Source organism: Lampetra planeri, chromosome 31, assembly GCF_965212315.1.
Source record: "Lampetra planeri chromosome 31, kcLamPlan1.2.h2, whole genome shotgun sequence".
Lineage (NCBI taxonomy): Eukaryota > Metazoa > Chordata > Hyperoartia > Petromyzontiformes > Petromyzontidae > Lampetra > Lampetra planeri.
The window spans coordinates 9947738-9971509 of record NC_136137.1 but is presented as its reverse complement, the minus strand read 5'-3'; the positions used below and the strand labels follow the sequence as shown (position 1 = coordinate 9971509).

Genomic DNA, 23772 nt, shown 5'->3' with positions numbered 1-23772 from the left:
GGCGGGGGGGGGGTCTCTTTTGCAGTGACTTCATGCACGGATGTAGCATTGTGCTGCGAAGATTTATTTTTTACCGTCACTTTCTGTAAAGAAACGTCATATTTGAAGCGACTTTGCGTAATAAATAATTTAATTCAGCTCGACCTTCCTTTGCGTTAGTGTAAAAATGCACCCACTCATGAATATTAATGAGGGGGTGGTGGGCCTCATGTGGAGTGACGTCACGCGGGGGTGGGCCTCGTGGAGTGACGTCACGCACGGGACACACATTCTTGGCTTATTATCGTAGTAATAGTCTATAAATTAAGTTACATTAAATCATGAGGATGCTGTGCATCGTCATTTTATCTCATCGTTTTCTCTCATCACTTCTCTCTCGCTCTCGATGCTGTCGTGCAGAGTTCCAGATGCGATTCGCGGATAGTCAAAAATCGTGGATAGCAAGTTCGTGAATAACGAGGGAATAGCTCTATAGCTCAGTGGGCCTTATCTGGTAAAATAAAAAAAATAGTTTCAGTTCCAATATTATTCCTCTAATTTGCACCCATTCTCTGTTCCACGTGACCCGAGTCTTGCAGTCTTTCAGTGTAACTCTCGGCATGCATTTCTCCATGCTGCTCTTTGTACCTCAGTGTTTGTACCAGTGTTCATATATTTTTGATTCGTGTGCCACAGCAGGCGCCGTACAATCTCTGAGAATGTTCTACTTTAGGCTACGCTGGTACGTTATGTTTCATTACCAAGTTCAGTTTTCCAAACATCAACACCCAAACCACCTACTCTGATCCGTCTCTACGTTTCATTATTTTCATACTCAACTTTCTTCAGCCAATGCCCTAGGCATACAAACGCCGCTGCTGTTGTGTTGCAGTTGTGTTTCTCCAGCCATTATTTTTGCTTGTTTATATGACCTTCTTTGCCCGAGGTTTTGGTTTTGCTCGCATACACCTGGAACATTAGGAGCAGGTTTGTAGCGATGCTTTGATTAGCTTATTCTCAAGCTCAAGAGGCATGTATTGCATTGCACGCGTGAGAGAATGGGGGGGGGGGGGAAACAGATTGCAAATTAAATGCGTAGTGCACAGCAATGTTAGATTTGGTCTATTGAAGAGAAGAAACGGTAGCAAATGACAGTGCACTTGAGCCGAATAATAAACAACTCTTCATTTGCAGCCAATGGTCGAATCGCTTCGTGAGAGCGAGGTACATCCCTGCGCGCTTTATTACAAGTGGCACCGTGCACATTACAAACGTTTATTCCATTTCCCATCATTATTATTGCTATTTATTCCATTTCCCATCATTATTATTGCTATTATTGAATTATTATGAGGCTAATGCGTGCTATATCCAACAGGCGAGGCAGCGTATTCACGTTGTGCAGTGGATCACGTGTGTTTCGTGCACACATTGTGGCTATTCAAACATACAAAGACCCCCCCCCCACCCCGTATGGCTTAAGCCAGTGGTTCTCAGAGTAGGGTCCCGGTACCACCGGTGGGCCCCTGAAGGTCCTCTAAGTGGCCTGCAGGGCTGTGATGCAAACCCAGGTTGATCTGGAAATAATGCCAATCTTCGCAGACATTAATGAGCATTTTTCTTAAATTTAAACGGGTCATTTTTATTTTTTGTTCACCTTTATTCAACCAGGTACATAAACCCTTGAGGTTAAAAAAGAAACTCTTTTGCGAGGGGGACCTGCCAAGAAGTCAGCAAAAAAATCGCGGGTACAAGGGGCCAGCGTGAGTTTTCTCCGCAAGGTTTGCCGGGCTCACCACTCTCCGTGATCGGGCGAGGAGCTCGGTCATCAGGGAGAGCCTCGGAGTCGCGACCCGCTGCTGCTCCTCCGGATCGAGAGGAGCCAGTTGAGGTGGTTCGATCACCTGGCAAGGATGCCCCCCCCCCCTGGTAGACTCCCCCCCGGAACTCTACCGGACACGTCCCACTTGGCGAAAACGCCGGGGCCACTCGGCTGGCCTGGGAAATTCCTGGGAATTCCCCAGGAAGAGCTAAAGTCTGTCGCCAGGGAAAGGGAGGTCTGGACCGCCCCACTCAACACGCTGCTGCCGCGACCCTCACTGGGACAAGCGGATTGAGAACCTGGATGTTAGTAATCTACCCTGATTAAACTACCCTAACCCTGATAATTGCTTCTTTACCCTTCTATCTGGCAACAAAACTGACACCTTTTTTACAAGGAGTCATGTTTGCATAGACCGCAATACCTGCAGTCATAATACAAACAAAAGAACATAACTCTGATGATGTGCACTGTCCTTAAAGTTGATTGATCGACACCCGAGACAGCTTTCCTTAGAGCCTAGTCTCATATGGGTTGGACCAGATGACGCCAAAAGGCGCACAACTCAAAGACAATGCACCATCAGAGTATGAGAGCTCGGGGCAAGCATCTACACTATGGGAACCTCATTTGCCAGTAAAAATATGATAATTGCTTCTTTACCCTTCTATCTGGCAACAAAACTGACACCTTTTTTACAAGGAGTCATGTTTGCATAGACCGCAATACCTGCAGTCATAATACAAACAAAAGAACATAACTCTGATGATGTGCACTGTCCTTAAAGTTGATTGATCGACACCCGAGACAGCTTTCCTTAGAGCCTAGTCTCATATGGGTTGGACCAGATGACGCCAAAAGGCGCACAACTCAAAGACAATGCACCATCAGAGTATGAGAGCTCGGGGCAAGCATCTACACTATGGGAACCTCATTTGCCAGTAAAAATATGATAATTGGTTCTTTACCCTTCTATCTGGCAACAAAACTGACACCTTTTTTACAAGGAGTCATGTTTGCATAGACCGCAATACCTGCAGTCATAATACAAACAAAAGAACATAACTCTGATGATGTGCACTGTCCTTAAAGTTGATTGATCCACACCCGAGACAGCTTTCCTTAGAGCCTAGTCTCATATGGGTTGGACCAGATGACGCCAAAAGGCGCACAACTCAAAGACAATGCACCATCAGAGTATGAGAGCTCGGGGCAAGCATCTACACTATGGGAACCTCATTTGCCAGTAAAAATATGATAATTGGTTCTTTACCCTTCTATCTGGCAACAAAACTGACACCTTTTTTACAAGGAGTCATGTTTGCATAGACCGCAATACCTGCAGTCATAATACAAACAAAAGAACATAACTCTGATGATGTGCACTGTCCTTAAAGTTGATTGATCCACACCCGAGACAGCTTTCCTTAGAGCCTAGTCTCATATGGGTTGGACCAGATGACGCCAAAAGGCGCACAACTCAAAGACAATGCACCATCAGAGTATGAGAGCTCGGGGCAAGCATCTACACTATGGGAACCTCATTTGCCAGTAAAAATATGATAATTGGTTCTTTACCCTTCTATCTGGCAACAAAACTGACACCTTTTTTACAAGGAGTCATGTTTGCATAGACCGCAATACCTGCAGTCATAATACAAACAAAAGAACATAACTCTGATGATGTGCACTGTCCTTAAAGTTGATTGATCCACACCCGAGACAGCTTTCCTTAGAGCCTAGTCTCATATGGGTTGGACCAGATGACGCCAAAAGGCGCACAACTCAAAGACAATGCACCATCAGAGTATGAGAGCTCGGGGCAAGCATCTACACTATGGGAACCTCATTTGCCAGTAAAAATATGATAATTGGTTCTTTACCCTTCTATCTGGCAACAAAACTGACACCTTTTTTACAAGGAGTCATGTTTGCATAGACCGCAATACCTACAGTCATAATACAAACAAAAGAACATAACTCTGATGATGTGCACTGTCCTTAAAGTTGATTGATCCACACCCGAGACAGCTTTCCTTAGAGCCTAGTCTCATATGGGTTGGACCAGATGACGCCAAAAGGCGCACAACTCAAAGACAATGCACCATCAGAGTATGAGAGCTCGGGGCAAGCATCTACACTATGGGAACCTCATTTGCCAGTAAAAATATGATAATTGGTTCTTTACCCTTCTATCTGGCAACAAAACTGACACCTTTTTTACAAGGAGTCATGTTTGCATAGACCGCAATACCTGCAGTCATAATACAAACAAAAGAACATAACTCTGATGATGTGCACTGTTGGAGTCCCGTGAGCGGGACTCCAACTCGGGCGGCCGGGTTTGTAGCACAGCGCGCTAACTCGCTACACTACCGCACGCACGCACGCACGCGCTCACGCACGCACGCACGCGCTCACGCACGCACGCACGCGCGCACGCACGCACGCACGCGCTCACGCACGCACGCACGCAAGCACGCGCTCACGCACGCACGCACGCGCTCACGCACGCACGCACGCACGCACGCGCGCACGCACGCACGCACGCGCTCACGCACGCACGCACGCGCTCACGCACGCACGCACGCGCTCACGCACGCACGCACGCGCATTCGCAGCCACACGCCGTTCGGGCGATGCGGCGAAGCGCAACTGCTGGCGTAGGGCGCCCCGCGAGATGCGTGCGAGTGGAAGCATGTCACGGGCGCGTCGAGGGGTTGTCCGGAGCCTCGGGCTCGGTGCAAACGAGGACAGGAAGGCGGAGCGGCTGGAGGGGGAGGGAAGCGCTGTGGGCTTTATGGGGGCGGTGGTGGGGGGGGGGGCGCACAGCCGGCACCGTTTCAGAGGCGATGAGCAGCTAAAAGTAATCGCGTTTATTTGACCCACATTCTCGCGTCACTTGGCACGATCGTGACACACATTCGAGCCGAACGCCCGTGCGCCCGCAGCCAAAGGAAGTACGGGGAGACGACGCGGAGACGAGATTCTTTCTCCCGCTGTCTGACATTGTGCCCACTGTGCTCCAGATCCCGGCACGGTATTAAACAAAGAGCCACGCGGGCTACGATGAATACAACAGCCTGCCATTCAATTTTTATTCTATTTTCAAGAGTCAATAATAAAGATTACCGCATTAATAAATTTTATTGGAAAGGGGGGGGTATGAGCTCAGGCATCCTTGCGATTTTCTGACGACTGAGCGATGGCTGGATGGAACGCACCAAGTCTACAATTGAATTATCATCATTTTGACAAGACACTGCCAAATCTGCCCAGCCTCACATCACGTCTCAGGCTCCTCACTTGCTAATAATAAAAAAACACAAATATCACGCTGAGCAAAGTGGCGGTGTTACAACAACAAAAACTGGTAACGCTTAAAATGAACCGTTTAGGCGTTTTGTCTTAGTGGCTAGAGAAGATACGTGTTAGAAAACGCAAAAGGCGCGCGGAAAAACTTGTCAACCACAGCTCGGCATGGGGGTGATTGGGCATGGGAGGTGCCGCGCGAGACGCCGCTGGAGGTGGTGGTCGGGGGGGGGGGAGAAACGCGAGTGGGAAGAGGAGGGCCTCTCCTATCGGACATCGAGAGACGCGGAGGCACCTGGAGAAGAAACCATCCGGGGAGGGAGGTGGGGGGCGGGGGCAGGGGTGACCTAGAAAAAGAAGTCAGCTTGGGCTGCAGATGGCCACTCGAGAGAGAGTGAAATGAACTCTCTTGTTTATCGCGAAGCATTCCTGAGAGAGGAGAGGTGCAGCCCACCGAGCATTGGTTGCTCAGCGAGCTGTATCTCTGGTCGGACAGGATGACGGCAAGGGCAGGTTTCGCGTGTTAAGCTGAGCTGGGTAACGACAGGCCGCCGCCTATAGTTGGCCATTGCTACAGACAACATCGGAAGAACCAAATCTCATTGAACAGGGGACACCCTATTTAGAGAACCTGGGACATTACCGATCCTCAGTGAGGCGAGGATTGAATTCCACATGTTTTTAAGAGCCGTAATCTGTTCAATATCCTCAAAGTGAGAGATGGCTGATTATGGAGGAGGGTGAATATATCCGTACGCCTGGCTCCTGCGGCCTGGTGTCGCTTGTGAGTAAACGGGCTTGAGCAGGACACGTCCCAAGCAAGGATGACGCCACTAGCCGAGACTAAAGATGAGACTAAGGCTAGAGTGGACTAACGACAGCCAGAGAACATTCCCAAAAGACATCCCCCGTGGAGATTCAGCAATAAGCTAAGCTTGCGTCACTGGCGGAAAGTGGACTTGCATCTTGCGAACGTAACAGATGGCGACGACTTGTGAAGACCTTGATCTAGCAGTGGATAGAACATGGCTCATCTCAATTTTGATTATACACATTATTGTTGTTATGATAATTATTCACGACCGTCGCAGTTTGTTTTCCATAGCCCGGGTGATATTGGCAGGAGTTGCGTTCAGTTTCACGTGCGAGGGGGAGGTTTTGCAAAGTTGCGAAGTTGCGGAGGGGAGGTAATTAGCCGTGACCAAAATTCCAGAAGCCGGGGAATCAATCTGCGCGCTGTGCGAACGCCGCTGGGCCCGACCTGCTGGCGCCCTGACTCCAAGCGTGGTCCTCCCCGTGTGGAGGTTGCCAAGCACCGGCTCTGGGCACCGCTAAGTCATCCAGGGCCCTCCAGCAATTCAATTAATCCCGGACCATTAAAGCGGGTTGCTGCTCCTGCTGCTTCATCAGGGAGCTACACACACGAGCGCGCCGCACGCATCCCGAAGCGCTGCCATGCAAGTTTCTTGCATCTTTACGTGCGAGCCGTGTCACCAGCATCAATAAAACGATGATCGGCAAAAATGTTAAAAACCTACTCGATTAAAAAGAAAACCTGTTGTGAGATGGTCGGATTGGGCTCCGTGGGATAATGCCGGCAAGGCTGTGATTCTCGAGTTCAAATCCTGGAAACCACCTACGCTTAACCTGGGCGCATGACTGGAGCGAGTTGATGTTCTCAGCATGGTCACCAAAGACTGCACCGAAAACTCCATTATTAAAATCGTTTTTTTTGTTATTTAATTCTGATTAGTTTTTCAGTTCTGTCACGTGATGAGCAGGGCACGAGAGAAGGTTTTCAACGTGGGTTGGATGAGGCCACTGTAGGGACCCTCAGAAGCAGTTTCTGTGACATCTCTCTCCTGGAGACCACTCTCGAACATCGGTTGACGGAACCCTCGTCTCGCGAGTGTCATCGAAATGGAAGCGCGTTCACCATCACGCGACAGGCCTCCGACAAGCCCACAGCGTGACCGAAACATAACGAGGGGGGGGGAGAAACAAAACAAAACGGGAAAGCCATCACCACGTGACCAAGAAGGGCCATAATAGGTGACCCGTGTTCACAGCATCACGAAGACGAGTGTTCCATGGAGCACTTCCACATCATTCAGCCCCCCCCCCCCCCCCGCGACATCAAAGGGAATACCGCCGTTTGTTTGCCTCTTGAAATCCCATTGAACTTGACTTCCCCCTCCATCTCAAACACTCTGTTTTAATTGGTTCATGTATATTTTAGGGTGTGCCCACCGAACCCCGCTTTATTAATCGCTTCGGCTTCACCGTCGTCTCCATTATTAATCGGCAGCCTACATTTTTCACCGAGCGGGAGGTACCCACACCTGAGTCTTGTGCCAAACTCTGCCCCGAGTGACTCTGTTGTTGATGTTGCAATTGTCGTCCTATGCACCGAGATTCACGGTCAGGATTTTCCCAACGACGTGCGGACCGATGAATGAATACGTCTTGCTGGGAACGACGGCTCCAAAAAAACATCACACAACCAAAACAGCATCTTTGAAATCCTGGGTTATTGCAGACTTTGCAGTCAGGATATGTGCTTCACTGCCATGCCACACCGAGGCATGACACATATGCAGCGTCCTCGTGAAAGCAAAATACGCAGGAATACTAAAATACAACCCACCCAGTGAGAGATAAATATGCAGCGAAAGGTACGAATGTGATCATAGGATTGGGCCTTCCAAGCTCCTGTGCATTATGCATGCCGTTTGACGACATCACATGACATGCGGGTATGATAACTAGATAACTAGCCTGAAACCTGCGGTCACGATTGCAAACTTTTGTGAGTATTCTCTCTTTTTTTTATTAATGCTCTTGTTTTCAGCCTGCACACACTCTCGTGTAACCGATGACTGAGTCGTGAATTAGTCATCGGTTACAGATGACTAAGCCAGGGATGGGAAATATTTTCGATGGTTGAAGAGAAGTTTTGAATGCCTTTGACAGGCAACCGCGCATTACCTCTCACACATCCCACAATTAGTATCCAAGTATAACGCCAAAAAGATTAATAACGTGCCAGTCCATCAAGCATCAAGAGGCCCTTGCAGTGACCGAGATAACTGGCTCTCACTAACATTAGAAACGCAGTGTGTAGTTGCCGGGTCTAGAGAATTCCTCTCTAGTGCTCGATTAGCGCTGCCCGAACGCTTGCGGTGGCGAATACCCATTCGGGAGGCCTATGAAGCCTAACCGCAAACAATCCCCACGCTCGGTATGGGTGCCAATTACGTCGGAGCGGGCTTTTGTAAAGTGGCAGAACTCATGCGGCCCGCGGGCATTATGAAGCAAGCTAGCCCCCCCTCCGCCCACCACCACCGCAGCTTCCCCCCGTGCCCCAAGTTTGAGCTGAGGGTGGGCAAGAGGAGAAAACCAGTGCCGGGGGAGCAGACGCATGAGCGCACGCATGCACGGACGCCCGGGCCTCAGACCTGCAGGTCGCAGTCGCAGTGCAGCGGGTTGCGGTGCAGCTTCGTCTTGGCCGTCAGCCCCCGAAAGGCGTCGCGCGGCAACTCCTGCAGCCGGTTCTCCGACAGGTCCAGCAGCTGGAGGTGCTGGTTGGCGCCACGGAACGCGCCGTTGGCGAGCGCCTCGATGCGGTTGTGCGACAGGTCGAGCTGCTGCAGGCGCTGCAGGCTGCGGAAGGCGCCGTCGGGGACGACGGTGATCTGGTTGGAGTCGAGCTTGAGGATGGTCGTGTCGTTGGGCAGGTCCATGGGGATCTCCTTGAGGCTGCGGTTGCTGCACTGCACCAGGGTGTGGTCGTCCTGCTTGCCGCAGTCGCACTCGTGCGGGCAGGAGGCGCCGCTCTGCGCGCAGAAGGCCACGAGCAGCATGACGTTGGGCAGCACCAGCGACGGCGACACGAGCAAGTTCTGGACGAGAATGGAGCCCACTCTCACCATCTCTTCGCGGCCTGTTGCTGTCGTAACGTCGGGGCGCTTCAGCGGCTCTGCGTTTCTCGACGATCGGAGCCCGGTTTTCTCTTGCATTTTACGGACATCGTTTCACGGAGTGGTTGTCCTGCAAGAGAGAAAGAGGACCGAAAGGGCCGCCGTTAAAATTCAAAGTCGCCGGCTGCTCTGACACTTACTGAGACAGCACGCTGAAGTCAAATAACCGATGCAGCACGAGGGGAATTGAGGCGAATTAGATAGTGCGTGGACAATTTTTGCTCGGTTCTACGTTGCTCATTTTCCTCTGCTGGAACTCTTTGGTCCCGCCGGCCGTGCTGTCGGCTCCTTGCCCCATGTTTAAGGCCAAACTCAAGGCTTTCCTTGGTTCCCCCTTGCTATGACCGACTGCCTCTCCCTTTCCAAAATGAACAAGCCCACTGTCTCTGTGTGGCATCTCGAGACAGTTTGGAGCAGTACGCCCTCGAATAGGGGACACCTCCTGGGAGGCATGTGGGGCTCACTGCCCTCCTACCACCGTAGGGGGCAACGGTCGGGGCAGCAGATTTGCAGGGGAAGTGGGGGGGAGGGAATAACTTAATTCTATAATCTTTAAGATGCATTCTAACGCTTTGCCTTAATGCTTTACCCTCCACACCTCACATTTAGATAAATCCACATTGTGTGGTACATATATACACGCTACAAGATCTGACCACTTACACATATCGACCGATATTATTTGCTGACGAGGGTAGGAAACATTCATCCTGAGCAGTTTTGCACGGGTGACCCGTGCAGGACCTTGGTGGAAAGTTACAGCAGCGAATAAATTATAGCATTGTAGACAACTGGATGGGAAACGCATTTGTGGAAGAAAACAACATGGAAGTCACGCACCGCTCAGCTAACAAACACTGGCAGCAGGCGACACAGAAACATCACGTCGACTCGCGCGGGCTATCGCTCACCACGCGCGCAAGAGACGGGGAGAGATCTTAAACCAGGTCAGGATTTGTCTTTTTTTTAAAGGCCAAAAGGAAGGGAGCAAGGGACGAAAGCCCCGAAACCACGAAACGAGCTCGTCCCAAGAGTGAGGGACGACAACGCGAGGCGATGTCTCACCGTGGCCAGATATCACGCCGAAGATAATCATGAGAAGTGAACAGGAGCTCATTTTAGACATTTTTCGGGTTAGATTGCATGCATAGAAATGTGTCGTTAAACCCGCCACCGCCCGACACAGCCGAATGGTAAGGTTTGCCACGTAAACAAAACATGCCAATTCGTTAGTTGTTCAGCACACCTGGGTATGTTGGAGAGTAAACAATTGTAAATGTTGTGGGGTGTTTACTCTCCCAACACACCGGTGTGCTCGACTAGTAACGAATTGGCACATTCTGTTTACGTGACAAACCCTACGAATTGGCCGTGTCGGGTGGTGGCGGGTTTCACGACACATTTACACTTACACGCTCTAACCCAAAAAACTTCTATTATAGATAACATTGGTCGCAAAAGCCTACTGCGTGTTAATCTAAACAGGTGCTGCTAAAAGCGGTCTGATGAGGACTGCCAGTGCAAGGCGGTCAAAGGAGGCAATCAGCCGATTTGTTGTTGAGGATCTGGAGGATGAGCAATGCCCAATGACGCCTGCTTCCGAGTATCAGGGGGAGTGACGTTTTACGTTTTGAGCACAGATCAACGTATTTCTCGGCAGGTCGAAACCTCTAAGATTTGACTACGGAATCGAGTAACGCTGCCGCACGTGAAAACCGCCGGCCGCGGCCAACTCCTGCGACAGGCCTCAGTCACGTGATCCCTCGGCCGCACCCTCCAGATTCGCACGGTTGGCCACGTACGATTGGTAAGAAGTTCAACACACGTACATACGCACGCACGCACGCACACTCGGCGCTTGGTCGCGTGTGCGGTCGCGCTTGCCACCAATACCACGCGCGGTCAGTCAGCGCTCGTCATGCCGCCGTGTGCTGTTCGGCGTGACGTCCCGACGGTTCGCTTCGCGTGCAGGGAGCTTCTCCAGAAATTCGGTTCCAGACAAAAGCTCCCAGCGCATGGAGCAAAATGTTCGACTTCGTGCCGAGCAAACGGGACGGCAGGTCGCAGCCGAACACGTGCCTCCGATTAGCACCGTTGGCTACGTACGGGGGGAAAGAATTTCCACATACAGTGAATACAGAGCCAACGCCAGGGTCACCACTCAATTTTGGAAGAAAAAAAAATTTAAATTACAGGTCTGGGCACGAAAAACCAAGGAATAATACATGAATTAGAATACATTTAAATTAATTTGCTGCTTTGATTCAGTGCAAGAATTAGGGAGGTTGTGGCACGCTTTAATAACACTGGTCAACACACTTTTTCTGGCATAAGGTATTCCATCGGTTCTAAGGTAATTTTGGGGTGCTGATTCCAAATCTGACATCAGTTTTTGTCTATCACATCAGGTTTTTGAGACATCAAATATTGCATTTTCAATAAAAACTGCAGAAGAAAAATATTAAATAAATGTGGATATCTACATAAAATGATATTATAAAACACACTATCCTAAAAATACAGCACCATATTTTAACACTAAAGCAGTCACTGACTCACAACAACTTGCAATCATAAGTGACAGAGTTAATTTCGGGTAAAATCAATGAAAATGAGGTATGCCGATAGCATTAAAATTAGATGTGATAGAGCAAATCTGAGATTTGGAATCAGCACCCTGAAATTAGTCTAAAACAGCTGCAAAAGTCCAGGCCAGAAAAAAATGTTTTTTTTTTTGACCAGTGTAATATACGTGTGCAATGCCAAGGCGTTCATATCGTTGAGCTGAGGACCCGCTAATTGGGAATCTTCGCAGCAGAGAAGTCGGCAGACTAAACGGAGGGTCTGAGAGGAACGGGTTGTCAGGGATGGGTGTATGATGGAGAGTGGAAGTTTTACGGAGGCAATTAAAATAAATGATTTATAGTTTGGCCGAAGCCACGGATCAGTCACACGGCTGCCACACTTACAGACGAGAGGCTGGGGGGGGGGCTTTTCACGTTTGTGTCAGGCCATATCAACGCGCAGCTGGGTTAATAAATCGTAACTATGCTTCTGGAAATTAAAAAATACAGTCCACGAGAATGACGAGTGACCTACTGCTCAGCACATTCGGGCGAGCAAGGGTCACGTGCTTGGTTTATAGAGCATGCTACATGGGTGCCACGGTGGCGAGATGTTAACTACCTTTCCTGGTATACAGGAGGGTGTAGGTTCAATCCCAACCCTGACACTTGTATATTTTGAGTTTGCATGTCTCTCTCCCCGTGGACGCGTGGATTTTTCTCCCGGTCCTCCGGTTTTTCCCTCCACATTTAGAAAAATATATTTAGAGTATTTGGCTGCGATACATTTCCACATAAGCCACTTCATTGAGCTAGCATTTGTGGCCAGGTCACTTGTGAAAAAAACAGCTTCCTAGCTCAGTGGGCTTTACCCGGTAAAATAAACAATAGTTCATAGTTTTAGTTTACGTCAGCGTTGACCTGCCCGACATAATATCCAAAGGGCACACTCCCGTGGAAGTACTGCAACAGTGCTCCCACTTTATTCGGACAGCTCAATCCACATCGCGGGAAAACGTGCAGCCACAGCCAAGAGACAATAAATACCTCTCCAGGAGCGCCACAATCAAGCCACAAGCAAAAGGGCTCCTGCGGCAAATAGCGCAATAAATTTTGGGCCCACGGATGCCATCAGCGACTCTGGGGTGTTGTAAGCAAGAGGTGAAGACTGAACGACGGGGCAGGCCGTAACTTCTAAAAAAATCGGGCAAATCACCAAAATCGCTGGCGCTCGCGGCAAAAAAAGAATGTTCCGGCTAAAAATTGCACAGCGGACGTCCGCGCCGCCCCCAAGTTTCTTGTCGGTGAGAAATCGAGAACCCCGTGGCGACGTTTGATCCGAGAAGTTTACGGAAGAGAATGTGTTCGATGCCATTCACTTCACGCAGCACTTCCATACAAACACCGCCGGTATGGCACGCGCACGTCGGGGATTGATCGAGCCAGTGCGCAGGTTGTCGCAGTTGTGCTGCGCGCACCTGGAAATGCTCCAGGTGCTGGGAGCTTTGTCGGGAACTAAAATCAGAATTGAGGTGTGTTCCTGAAGACGCTCACAGCGCGTTGAGCGAAGCATCAGCTATATCCTTGTCAAACAATACAACCCGAAAATGCGCCGGGGAACTAGAAGTTTCTCTCATTTATGTGAAAGCTGGAACTGAACAAGGGGCTCGTTTCGTCTTTACCGGTGCAAGGGGGAAAAAACTGGCCTGAATTAAATTTTACTGATAGGATCATGTGTCATCGTCATCATCGTCATCATCGTCGTCATCATCACGATCCATCGGCAGATAACACATGTCGTCATTGTTTCCACTTTCCTCTGTCTTGTGCCAATATGCTCAGGTAGTGCCACATCTTTCTGTATCTCGTGACATCGTTAAGCCATTCTCTCTTTCCGGATCCTTCCATTTTCTCCGTGCAACAACAACAACAACACACTTTTAAATTGTCCTGTTGTTGTCCATCCTACTACACACGTGTGTCCAAATAGTTGACTTCGCATCACTTCCTGCATCATCAGGGTCTCCTGCTATCTATGGAACCACGCACGGTGTCAGCATCAAGGCTACATTTGCCAATGCTCTTGCTTTGCGGTGTTCATGATCCCCGCTGGAGGGGAGAGGGTATCCTCTCTGTAAACAAGCGGGTACGGCTCGGAGGGCTTCCCCCTCCCCCCTTAAGCCCTCCCCCCCCCTACCGTAGATATTTAAGAAGCGCATTAAATACCACTAGCTATAAATACCAGCTGTTGCTGTGGCAACGACAACAGGTGATTAAAACATCATCATCATGGCAGGGCGTGCTGGGTTTGTTCCTGGCGAGTAGCCGGGGGGGGGGGGAGTTGGGAGGGTAATGAGTGCCGGTAATTCAAGGCGGATCGAGGATTTAGACAGCACATGAGGGAGACGACAAGTGGCAGTGCCCGCCGCCTTCGGTGCTGCCAGGGAGAAAGAAACAGGTCACAGAGAGTTCGTGCCGCCTTACAGATTGGGTTTTTTTACGTTATGCTTTTTGAGAGGGTGATGACGATGCCCCCCCCCCCCACGTTTATCGAATGCTGCAAACCTCGCTCACGTGTCACTCAGCAGCCTCGGTGTCATTCTGATCTTCACCAGATGGAGATGTTAAATTAAATGCGGCTTCCCGACAGGTTGCTGGAACGCTGGACGGTTCAGAGGTCAGAGCGATGGGCTGACGGGGCTGAGTGGCAGCGGGTTTTGGAATCTGGACAGCCGCCAGTGATTACAAGCGGAGGATTTTTTTTAAGGATAGATTCCTGATAGCCACCGATGAGTACACAAAACCAAACTAATTACACGTGTTTTTGCACTTTAGTTGTCAACATTTTTACACGCTTTCATTTAACTCACTCTGTCTGTTGTTGTCGTTTTTGTCGTTGTTGTATCCTTAAATTCTGTAACTAAATTTTAACCCAATTCCCAATGTGGTATCGATTGCAAACTTGGTATACTTATGTAATACTGATGACAATACTATATTCTATAATTAAAAAAAACTATATTTTAAAACATTATTTTTTATATGTTATGTTTCGGCTTGGGTATAATTGTCCACTGTAAACTGACGTTGGCTGTAATTGACCACGACCCCTTACGTTATGGCAAGCTTCGGGGCCATTTCCTGGAGTCGTGGAGTTCTTCCATTACTAGTACGGTACATTTCATTAAAGCGTGTTTTAAAAAAAGTTTTTTTTTAATGTTATTGATTTGACAATTCGAAATATAATTTTAAACATGTATCTTTTACAGCAGGATGGGTGAGAAAATACTGCCCCACTCGCGTGGATAAGAGGTCACCTGAGGTGACCGGAAGTAGTTCTGGGATATCCGCTTCCACGGGGGCCGTTATCTAACAGATGGTGATGGCACTGCTGCTCTGCGAGAGTTCTGAAGGGATTGTGTGTCACAAGGTTTGATGCGTGCAGCGCGATCTGGATTAGAATCAGAATCTTTATTTACGCTGGAGGAATCCAAGGGGCTTTGATGATCTTTTTGCTTGATGTCCAGTAGTGGGCGGGTCATTTGGGGCGGGATTAAAATTGACGATGAAGACGACCAAAACATGTCCTGCATTCCGAGAAGGAGGGGATAATGACGTGGGAGCATTGTGTTTCCAGTGGCATCACCGCATCTTATTCACGACACACCCAATCACCGCTCTCATGCTCACGTAACTCTCGAGATCAGCTTCCATGCTCCTATTTTTACACCCAGAACTAACAACAACAACAACAACGTGATCCCGGAGAATGCGAAACACAATTTAAGAAAGACGATACAGGCGCGCACGAGCTGCGCGGTGCGGAGCAGACGAGGACGCGTCTTCATTTCGAGCGCGGAAATCGTGCCAAATGTGGCCAAGGCATCGTGGCGGAAAATCCTTAACGGTGCCTCGACTTTCCGGGGCATTCACGTCAGCGCACACACGAGAGGCTCTCTGCTGGAAATCAGCTCAAGGGGGGTGGGGTGTGGGAGTTCTTTTAATCTGCAATTTGCATTTCAAGCTCGTTATTTTTTAATGGGGAAAAAAAGCCTCCCATTATAACCTCGCGTACGAGCGGCCCGTACTTTTTGTCTTCTCCCCCCCCCCCCCATCAAAAACAGGGTTTTCCTATCTTCTCATTACATCTGCCAGGTGCCTCGCGTGCCCTCGAGGCACGGTGCGTTTGTTTAAACATTAATCGCCCGATGTGTTCAATAAACATGTGTGCCTCGTAAACCACCCCCTCCGCCCCTGCCCCCCCCCGTGCTAAACCAATTACGCGAGCGCCTGCGTCGTCGAGAATCCCCCCCCTTCCCACCCACCCCAAAGTGACACGATTAACCGCGCCGCGCTATCCCCGTCATCATCGCAAGCACGAGAGAGAGAGAGGGAGAGAGACGTTCCCTCCCGCCGCCGGCCCCGCTCTGGCACGCACTCAAATTATGGGGGGGGGGGGGGCGGTTTTCCATTCTGCGAATTAACAGACTAATTATTATTTTTGTCACTGCGAGCGAAGAAAACGACGCGTGCGGGAGGACGACTCGTCGCCTCCGCATCGACACGCTTCGCGCGGCGCGCTTCACGAACTCGAACGGTCGCGTGCGGATGGTTTTGTTTCCCCCGTTGATGCGAATTTCGCGGCGGTTTATTGGTTGCGGAGGGAGGCTAATCTCGACCGTGGGGAGCTCAGACGAAGGGCATCCTCACGCAGGCCTCTCTCTCCCCCGTGCATCAAGATTAGCGCGCACGGGGGGGGGTGGGGCGGAGATGCCGAATCGCGGAGCTCCGAGGGCACATTGCTGCGCCGCGGACTACGAAGTACGAATCATGCAATCAGTTAAACACGTGGTAGGGATTCACGAGCAATATCTTCCACAATATCGGTTGTTTTTGGGTTAGATCGCGTCAATATTATTCAAATGTAAGAAATCTAACATAGAACATCCCTAAAGTTCAGAACAAATGCAGTAAGATCCCCGGCACGGTACCCACGCCGGGGCAAGGCTCCACGTGCACGATAACTTACTGGACATCCTCTGAACTGCTGGACATCTCTGAAAACAACTTTAAGCTCATTGGATTCTTCCAGCACTGTATAAATACTAATTCTGATTATAAACATGGACATGAGTATAATTATTACGCCCCCCCCACCCCTTTCCATTCCCGATAATTTCATAAATTGCCACGATTCTGTCTCACAACTTGTTTGTGTAAAACGTTTATGTCTCTCTCTCTCTCTCCCCTCTTATCGCATGGAACTCCCTTCAACGCAATCTCTGATCGCTCTCCTGTCATCTCACTCCACTACCCACCAGTCAATCTTCACTCAAGTGGGAGGACTCTCATTCTTCTTTGCTGCCCCCAAGGTCTGAAACTCCTCCCCCCCCCAGCCGGCCATGCTGTTGAACTAAAACTATGTTTTATTTGACCAGGTAAAGCCCACTAAGCTATATAGCTCTTTTTCAGAAGCAACCTGGACACAAATGAGAGCTCAACGAAGTGGCTTATCACGTGGAAATATATGGCAGCCAAAGACTCTAAACGCGTGTTTGTAAATGTGGAGGTAAAAACCAGAGGACAGTGGATACAAATCCACGTAACTACGGTGAGAGAGAGAGAGAGACACTCCAAATCTACAACAAGCGGGACCGAACCCACGACCTCCTGTATACCTTGCGAGGTAGTTAACATTTCCCCACCACGACGTCCCTGTTCAAGTTGAGGCCTCTGGACCTTCTCTCCCTCTTCTCCTCTGCCTGTGACCGACTTGCCTCTCCCGATAAAACAAACACGCCCACCGCTTCTGTCTGGGTGTCCCGAGATGCGGCCACTGATTGTGACGATATTCAGTAAATACCAACGCATTTGCATTCTATCGCAAAGGTCGCCGCTCCGCTGGGCACCGGTTGAACACCGTCGCGAGACGTCGCGCGAGCACTCGGAGCGAGCAGCTCTGGGCTGGCTCTGCCGCATGGCACCGCCGCCGCCGTTTAGTAAGCGAGCAATTACTCGCACGCGCGGAATCACTCGCTACCTGCCACTCGGGCCTGCACATCAATCACGCAAATTTATAAACGTATCGTCGAAAGGTTTCCACTGCTTGCTACAAGAGTCATTTGCCCGAGCTGGTTGCGTTGGCACCCTGGTGCACGTGAAGCTGCGCATAATAGATGTGAATTGACAATATGAATAATACTATTTTTTTTGTTAGGTCACGTATTAATCTGGCCAACATTGTGTCATAGAGGCCCTCATGCACCCAACACAGCCAAACAAATTATATTGCTGGGCGTTGCACGAGCATTTAACGGACCAAAAGTCGTGGGAAGTGTTCCTCAACTCACCGGTCAGCCGATGAGCATTAACTATCGGCGCGTTGTGAAACGCTTGTGCACCGTGTGACAATTGAATTCGTTTTGGCTGCGTCGGGTGGAGAAGGGTTCTGATCGACACGGATTCGCCCGGATCGTCGCCATGTGGCCTCACTCTAACATCAACGATCATCGAAGTCGGTTTACGTGACGTGGCTAGAGATGTTTTCGGGTGGAGGTTCCAGCACGGTCATTCCCGTACTGCGCAAAAAACCTGAAAACCTGAGTTCCATTCCGGGGCCATGGCAAACATCAGCGGCGAGCGGCATCTTAAATGGTCCCAGACACTCTCTTGACGGACAAGCACCGGACCAGCACGGTGCAGTATGGTTAAACAACCCCCCCCACGACTGATACACGTGTAAGGAGGCCTGCACAAAGCAGCGGATTTAGAAAGGGTGGTAAAATGTATTATTATTATTTAAGTAAGAGTCCGGCTCATGACCGCTCTATCTCCACCACCAGGCTTCATGGGTGCTCACACTGAGGAGCACAAAAGCCGCCGCGTGGATATCAAAGATTTCCCACAGACGCTCCCTCTCTACGCTGGTGCCAATTATCACAAGAAATTGAACTTTAGGTTTAAAGACATTTTTCTCTTCTCTTTTTCTTCCACACCATTTATTTTGTGTAACGTGCCACTGCTGGGCCAAGGCCTCCGTCTTCGTCCATCCCTTTCTTTCGTTAGTTCCTCTTGCCCAGCATTGGATTTGATTTCGTCTCTCGCCGCCATCTATATACCACCATCTTCCTCTACATCTGTTGCCTCCCCCCAGTGTCCCCACCGTGGTTTTTTTTTTTGCCAATCCTTCCTCAGTCGCTCGGCACTATATAAGAGCCTACATGAAATGTCTTAGAATATTTTAGTTTTGTTATAAAGTTTCTCCCGTGAGATGAGGATTGGGTGAATGCTATTATCAGGTCATTGAGGAGAGAAACACTGCAATGCAGTGCAATCATAAAAGGCAATTTTGGGCTCTGGGTTTAGAATGCCACTTATCTCCACGGGCCCCCAAGATCAACCCCAGCGGCAAAGACACCACCCTCTCCAAGTTAACCAATTACATTTTGTTGTTGTTGTTTAAGACGCCTCTGCTTTTCCGAGGTGAGACTGACCGCAAAATTTAAATTGAGCGGATGTGCCGCGTGACACGGAGGGGTGGGGGGGGAGCACGTGGGGGTAGGAACGTCGCCTCCGACATTCGTCCACAGCCGCGGAATTTAAACCAAAAACTCTAACAGCGCCGGCCACAGATTCCAAACGAACTCGGCCGAAGCCACCCCCCTTTGGGTCGAATGCGCAGCCAGAGGAACGTTTTATTGCCCCTTCCAGTTATTTTATTTTTGGCCAAATGAGCCCTAGCATTGTGAAATGTGGCTTGGGTCCACAGCTCGCCGGGCAGCTGAGCCACCGACCGTGTACCCCACCAACCCCCACCACCAACCCCCACCACCAACCCCCACCACCAACCCCCACCACCAACCCCCACCACCAACCCCCACCACCAACCCCCACCACCAACCCCCACCACCAACCCCCACAACCAACCCCCACCACCAACCCCCACCACCAACCCCCACCACCAACCCCCACCACCAACCCCCACCACCAACCCCCACCACCAACCCCCACCACCAATTCGCGACCCCCATTCACCCGCAGACCTTCCAGAGAAACGGTGTTTCGGTGTTTCTGGAAGCGGATGCCAGGTATGACCGGTTTTTGTGTTTAGTTTGTTGTCCTTCCCCTCCCCATCCCCGCACCTCCGATTAGCACGGTTGGTTATGTACAGTGCGAAAGAAGTTCAACATACATACGCAGACTCACAGAGATCCATAGACTCACACAGAGACCCATAGACTCACACAGACACCCATAGTTTGTCCCCGCACCTCCAATTAGCACGGTTGGCTACGTACGGTGCAAAAGAAGTTCAACGTACGTACATCACGGCTGCGGAGAATCCCTTCCCTCCAGCGGTGGCACGAGTGATGCCGAGCTCAACGCGCTTAGGCGAGCACGCGGGCGCGCATGCACACAGTGTGCAAGCACGGTCACATTGCCGTGCCGTGCCGCGCCACCACGAATGGCGCGCACCTGGGACTGGCCGAGTTTCACATCGCAGTCTTGAAATAGACAATGTGTGTGGCCACCGTTCATCACCACAGCACACAGCACACCCGGTGGGAGGCATTTTTTTCTGTCCACACACACACTGACTGTACACGCGAGTCCCTTGCGGAACGAAGACAATTAAAATGTTACGTTCAATCGACGCGTACCCGAACGTCATCTTCGTTCACAAGTTTCCGCTCGTCGCTCAAAACCCGCTCATCTTCCCCAGCTCACCCCGCGACCCTTTAGCCTCCCCCCTCGTAACCACCACCATCACCGTGCCCTCTTGATATTCTCATTATATGGCGATCACTCATTCCCCATTCATGAAATCCATTCATCATCATTTACCGTCATCAATTTCGCTTGCACAGAATTCACGCATCACAGATTTGACCTTTGCTTCCTCTCATCGTTTTCGTTCACATCATCTCCACCATTACATTGATATGTACCATTGTGTAATATCTTTGTAAAGCGCCTTGGTTTCAGGCGCTAAATTTAATCCTTTGGAGATCAGATAAGAGGCCAGTGGAAGAACACGGGGGCGTAACAGGTTCTTAAAGGCCGTGCTGAGGATGCACGAAGGCACTGGACGGCACCAGCGGCCACAGTGCCCCCGCCCCCCCCCCCGAAGGTACGCGGCACCTGGCAACGTCCTCCGGACAAACAAAAAAAATATTTACAGAGCGACGCGATGCTCAGCAACGACCGGAGAGAAGACGCCCCCCCCACCTCCCCCAGTCTCCTCGCCGTCGAAGCAGAATGAGCCAAAAAAATAAAACCCACACACGCACAAATCCCATTCCTGGCCCTGTCACGGACAACTGCTGCTAACCCATCGCCATTAGCGGCCATCGAGTGCAAGATTGAACGTGACAGTTAATTGGTCACACTGCTTGGAAGCGGAATGGGAGGAGAGCCGCGTGCAGTGGCGTGGGGAGCGCGGTTGTCACGGGCGCTGTCGCAACGGATAATGAAGGCGCCCCCCACCCCCCACTGTCCAGTTCACCCTCCCTATTCGTAAGAACCGGCGTGCTCAGGTGCGTGGCCCCCGGTTGCAGCCGCCCGCACGCAACAGCCGCACTGCCGGGCGGAGGGCTCGTGCAGGGTTACGGGCCGGCGTGAAGCCACAGCGCGCCATCGCGGGCGGGCTGGTGCCCGTGCTGCTACCCGCGCTGGTGCCAGTGCTGCTACCCGCGCTGCTACCCGCGCTGCTACCCGTGCTGGTGCCCGTGCTGCTACCCGTGCTGGTGCCCGCGCTGCTACCCGTGCTGCTACCCGTGCTGGTGCCCGTGCTGCTACCCGTGCTGGTGCCCGCGCTGCTACCCGTACTGCTACCCGTGCTGGTGCCCGTGCTGCTACCCGCGCTGGTGCCAGTGCTGCTACCCGCGCTGCTACCCGCGCTGCTACCCGTACTGGTGCCCGTGCTGGTGCCCGTGCTGCTACCCGTACTGCTACCCGTGCTGGTGCCCGTGCTGCTACCCGTGCTGGTGCCCGTGCTGCTACCCGTGCTGGTGCCCGTGCTGCTACCCGTGCTGGTGCCCGTGCTGGTACCCGTGCTGCTACCCGTGCTGCTACCCGTGCCGGTGCCCGCGACCTCACGGCGCCACCGCTGCGAACGGTGCTCCTCCCATCGCGCACGGTGGCTTTGGGGCCGTCCATAAATGACGTCACGCGATTTTGGACGATTAAAGACCACCCCCACCTCCTCGTCACACGGCGTCACAAAAAGTCAGAACCCCCCCCCTCAAATATGACGTCACAAAGCTCTGCCCCCCCCAAAAAAAAATCATGCTTCAAATCGCTTTCAACTATTGTCATTGTAGTGCGTATTTAATATGGCGCTGCACTCCGATGTTGTAGGAGAAAACATTTATTAAGAAGTCTATTTCATTAAGTATAACGCGTTGTCTGTATTTATTTAAAATTGCGCATTTTTAAGTGACGTCACATTTCTCAAACCCCCCCCCCCCTCGTCACAAATGTCTGACCCCCCCACCCCCCTAGGTGTGTGACGTCATTTATGGACGGCCCCTTTGTCCCCCCCCCCCCTCCCACCCACCATGCGCCTCACCTCCTGGCTTCGTGAACGAGAACATTCGGGTGACGCCGCTACGATCTTGTGTTTTGATTATAGTGGGCTGATCTTAAAGGTGCATTGAAAAATGTTGATACTCCTACTGATACTCCTGCTGTTATGGAGTGATTCATGCAGCCAGCTATGGCTGCAAAGTTTGGTAGTACATGTTATGTATATCCTAGATTTGAAGCTTTCGTGACTGCAAGGATTCACACTCTTAGGTTTTTTCGGTAAAGTCACATAGGTAAAAATAAAAATACATAATAAAAATGATAGAAATAATATTTTATTTCTATTATTATTTCTATTATTTTATTTATTTTATTACTTCTATTATGTTTAATATTTATTTTTATTTTTACCTACGTGACTTTAACGAAAAAAACCTAAGAGTATAGTTATGTATATCGTTTATTGTAAAATTTCAATCACAGTTCCTATGATCACTGTTACATTGCTGTTATAGCTTTATTTTGGTGATTTCGAAAAGTTTTAGTTTAGCCATATTTGTTTGTTGTAGTACAGAGTTAGACTGATAACTTTAATCTAAATTGTCTTGTGGTTGTTAGTGTTTGACTTGCATCCCACTGGGATTTTTGCACACAGCGTTGATGTACGGTGCTTTTTTCTGGAAGACTTTGCTTTTTTTTCCTGGATTTTTATGTTGCGCGTAGTCACTTTAAGATGTTTCTTGTTTTTGTTTTTTGTTTGTTGTGGTTGCACCCGAGTCAAGAGCCGAATGGCTCACAGGGCTATACCAAATAAATGAAACTGAAAACTGAAATCTACCGCCACCGCCGCCGCTCAAGAGAGACGCGGTTTCCTCTTGGGGAGCGTCAGGCTAAGGAGGGGGGAGGAAGTTTCCCTGCGAGTGCCGGTCGCGCTGGTAATCGACACAAAACGCAAATCGATCTCCCCCCCCTCCACCCAGCTCGCCGCGCAGCATTCTAGGAAACACCGCAGGGCGCGGCGCCATAGCGGGGGGGGGGGGCATTCAATTTGTTTTATTTGACAGCGGCGCTTACTCTGATACCTTTACCAGTCGACCCAGAGCTTGCATTCACTGCCACCGAGCGGCCCTTAAAATTCAGAGGCTATTTTCGCAACGAGACCGGTTTAATGACGGCCGCGACGCCTGCCAGTGTCTAAGGGCTCCCCCCCCAGACGCACCACCAGGGTGACGGAGCGCGGGCAGCGCGTCGAGGCGTCGTGGTGACATCCGGGTCAGTGTGGAACTCGACCAACCGGGTGGGGTGGCCGAGCAGCTGCGTCTGCACCCCCCTCCACCACCTCCTAACTCAACCGACCGTGCACAAGACACCACCCCCGCCCACTCTCGCTCGCTCACTCGCATCACGATGGAACCGCTCCGTCATTCAGACGTCTGCCCCCTTCGCTAAAACCACAACGTCCACACCCAAGGGAGGACAGCCAGTTTAGTTGAATCAACAGATCCATTCTCCCGCGCAAACAGCACGATGTAGAGGTGAAGGCACCAGAGCCCCTGTCCTTAAGCCCCAGGGTGATGGTGTGACCTGC

At 50.6% G+C, this 23772-nt stretch overlaps 1 protein-coding gene across 2 annotated transcripts in view; it reads right to left on the bottom strand.

The window, feature by feature from the left end:
- The window catches only part of LOC144729201 (leucine-rich repeat-containing protein 3-like), a 58081-nt gene that overhangs the window by 3436 nt on the left and 30873 nt on the right, over positions 1–23772 (bottom strand). For both annotated transcript variants that reach the window (XM_078609255.1, XM_078609256.1), the window contains exon 2: positions 8572–9163. In XM_078609255.1, coding sequence (XP_078465381.1) covers positions 8572–9132 — 561 coding nt within the window. In that variant the 5' untranslated portion in view covers positions 9133–9163. The remainder of the gene's footprint in view (positions 1–8571; positions 9164–23772) is intronic.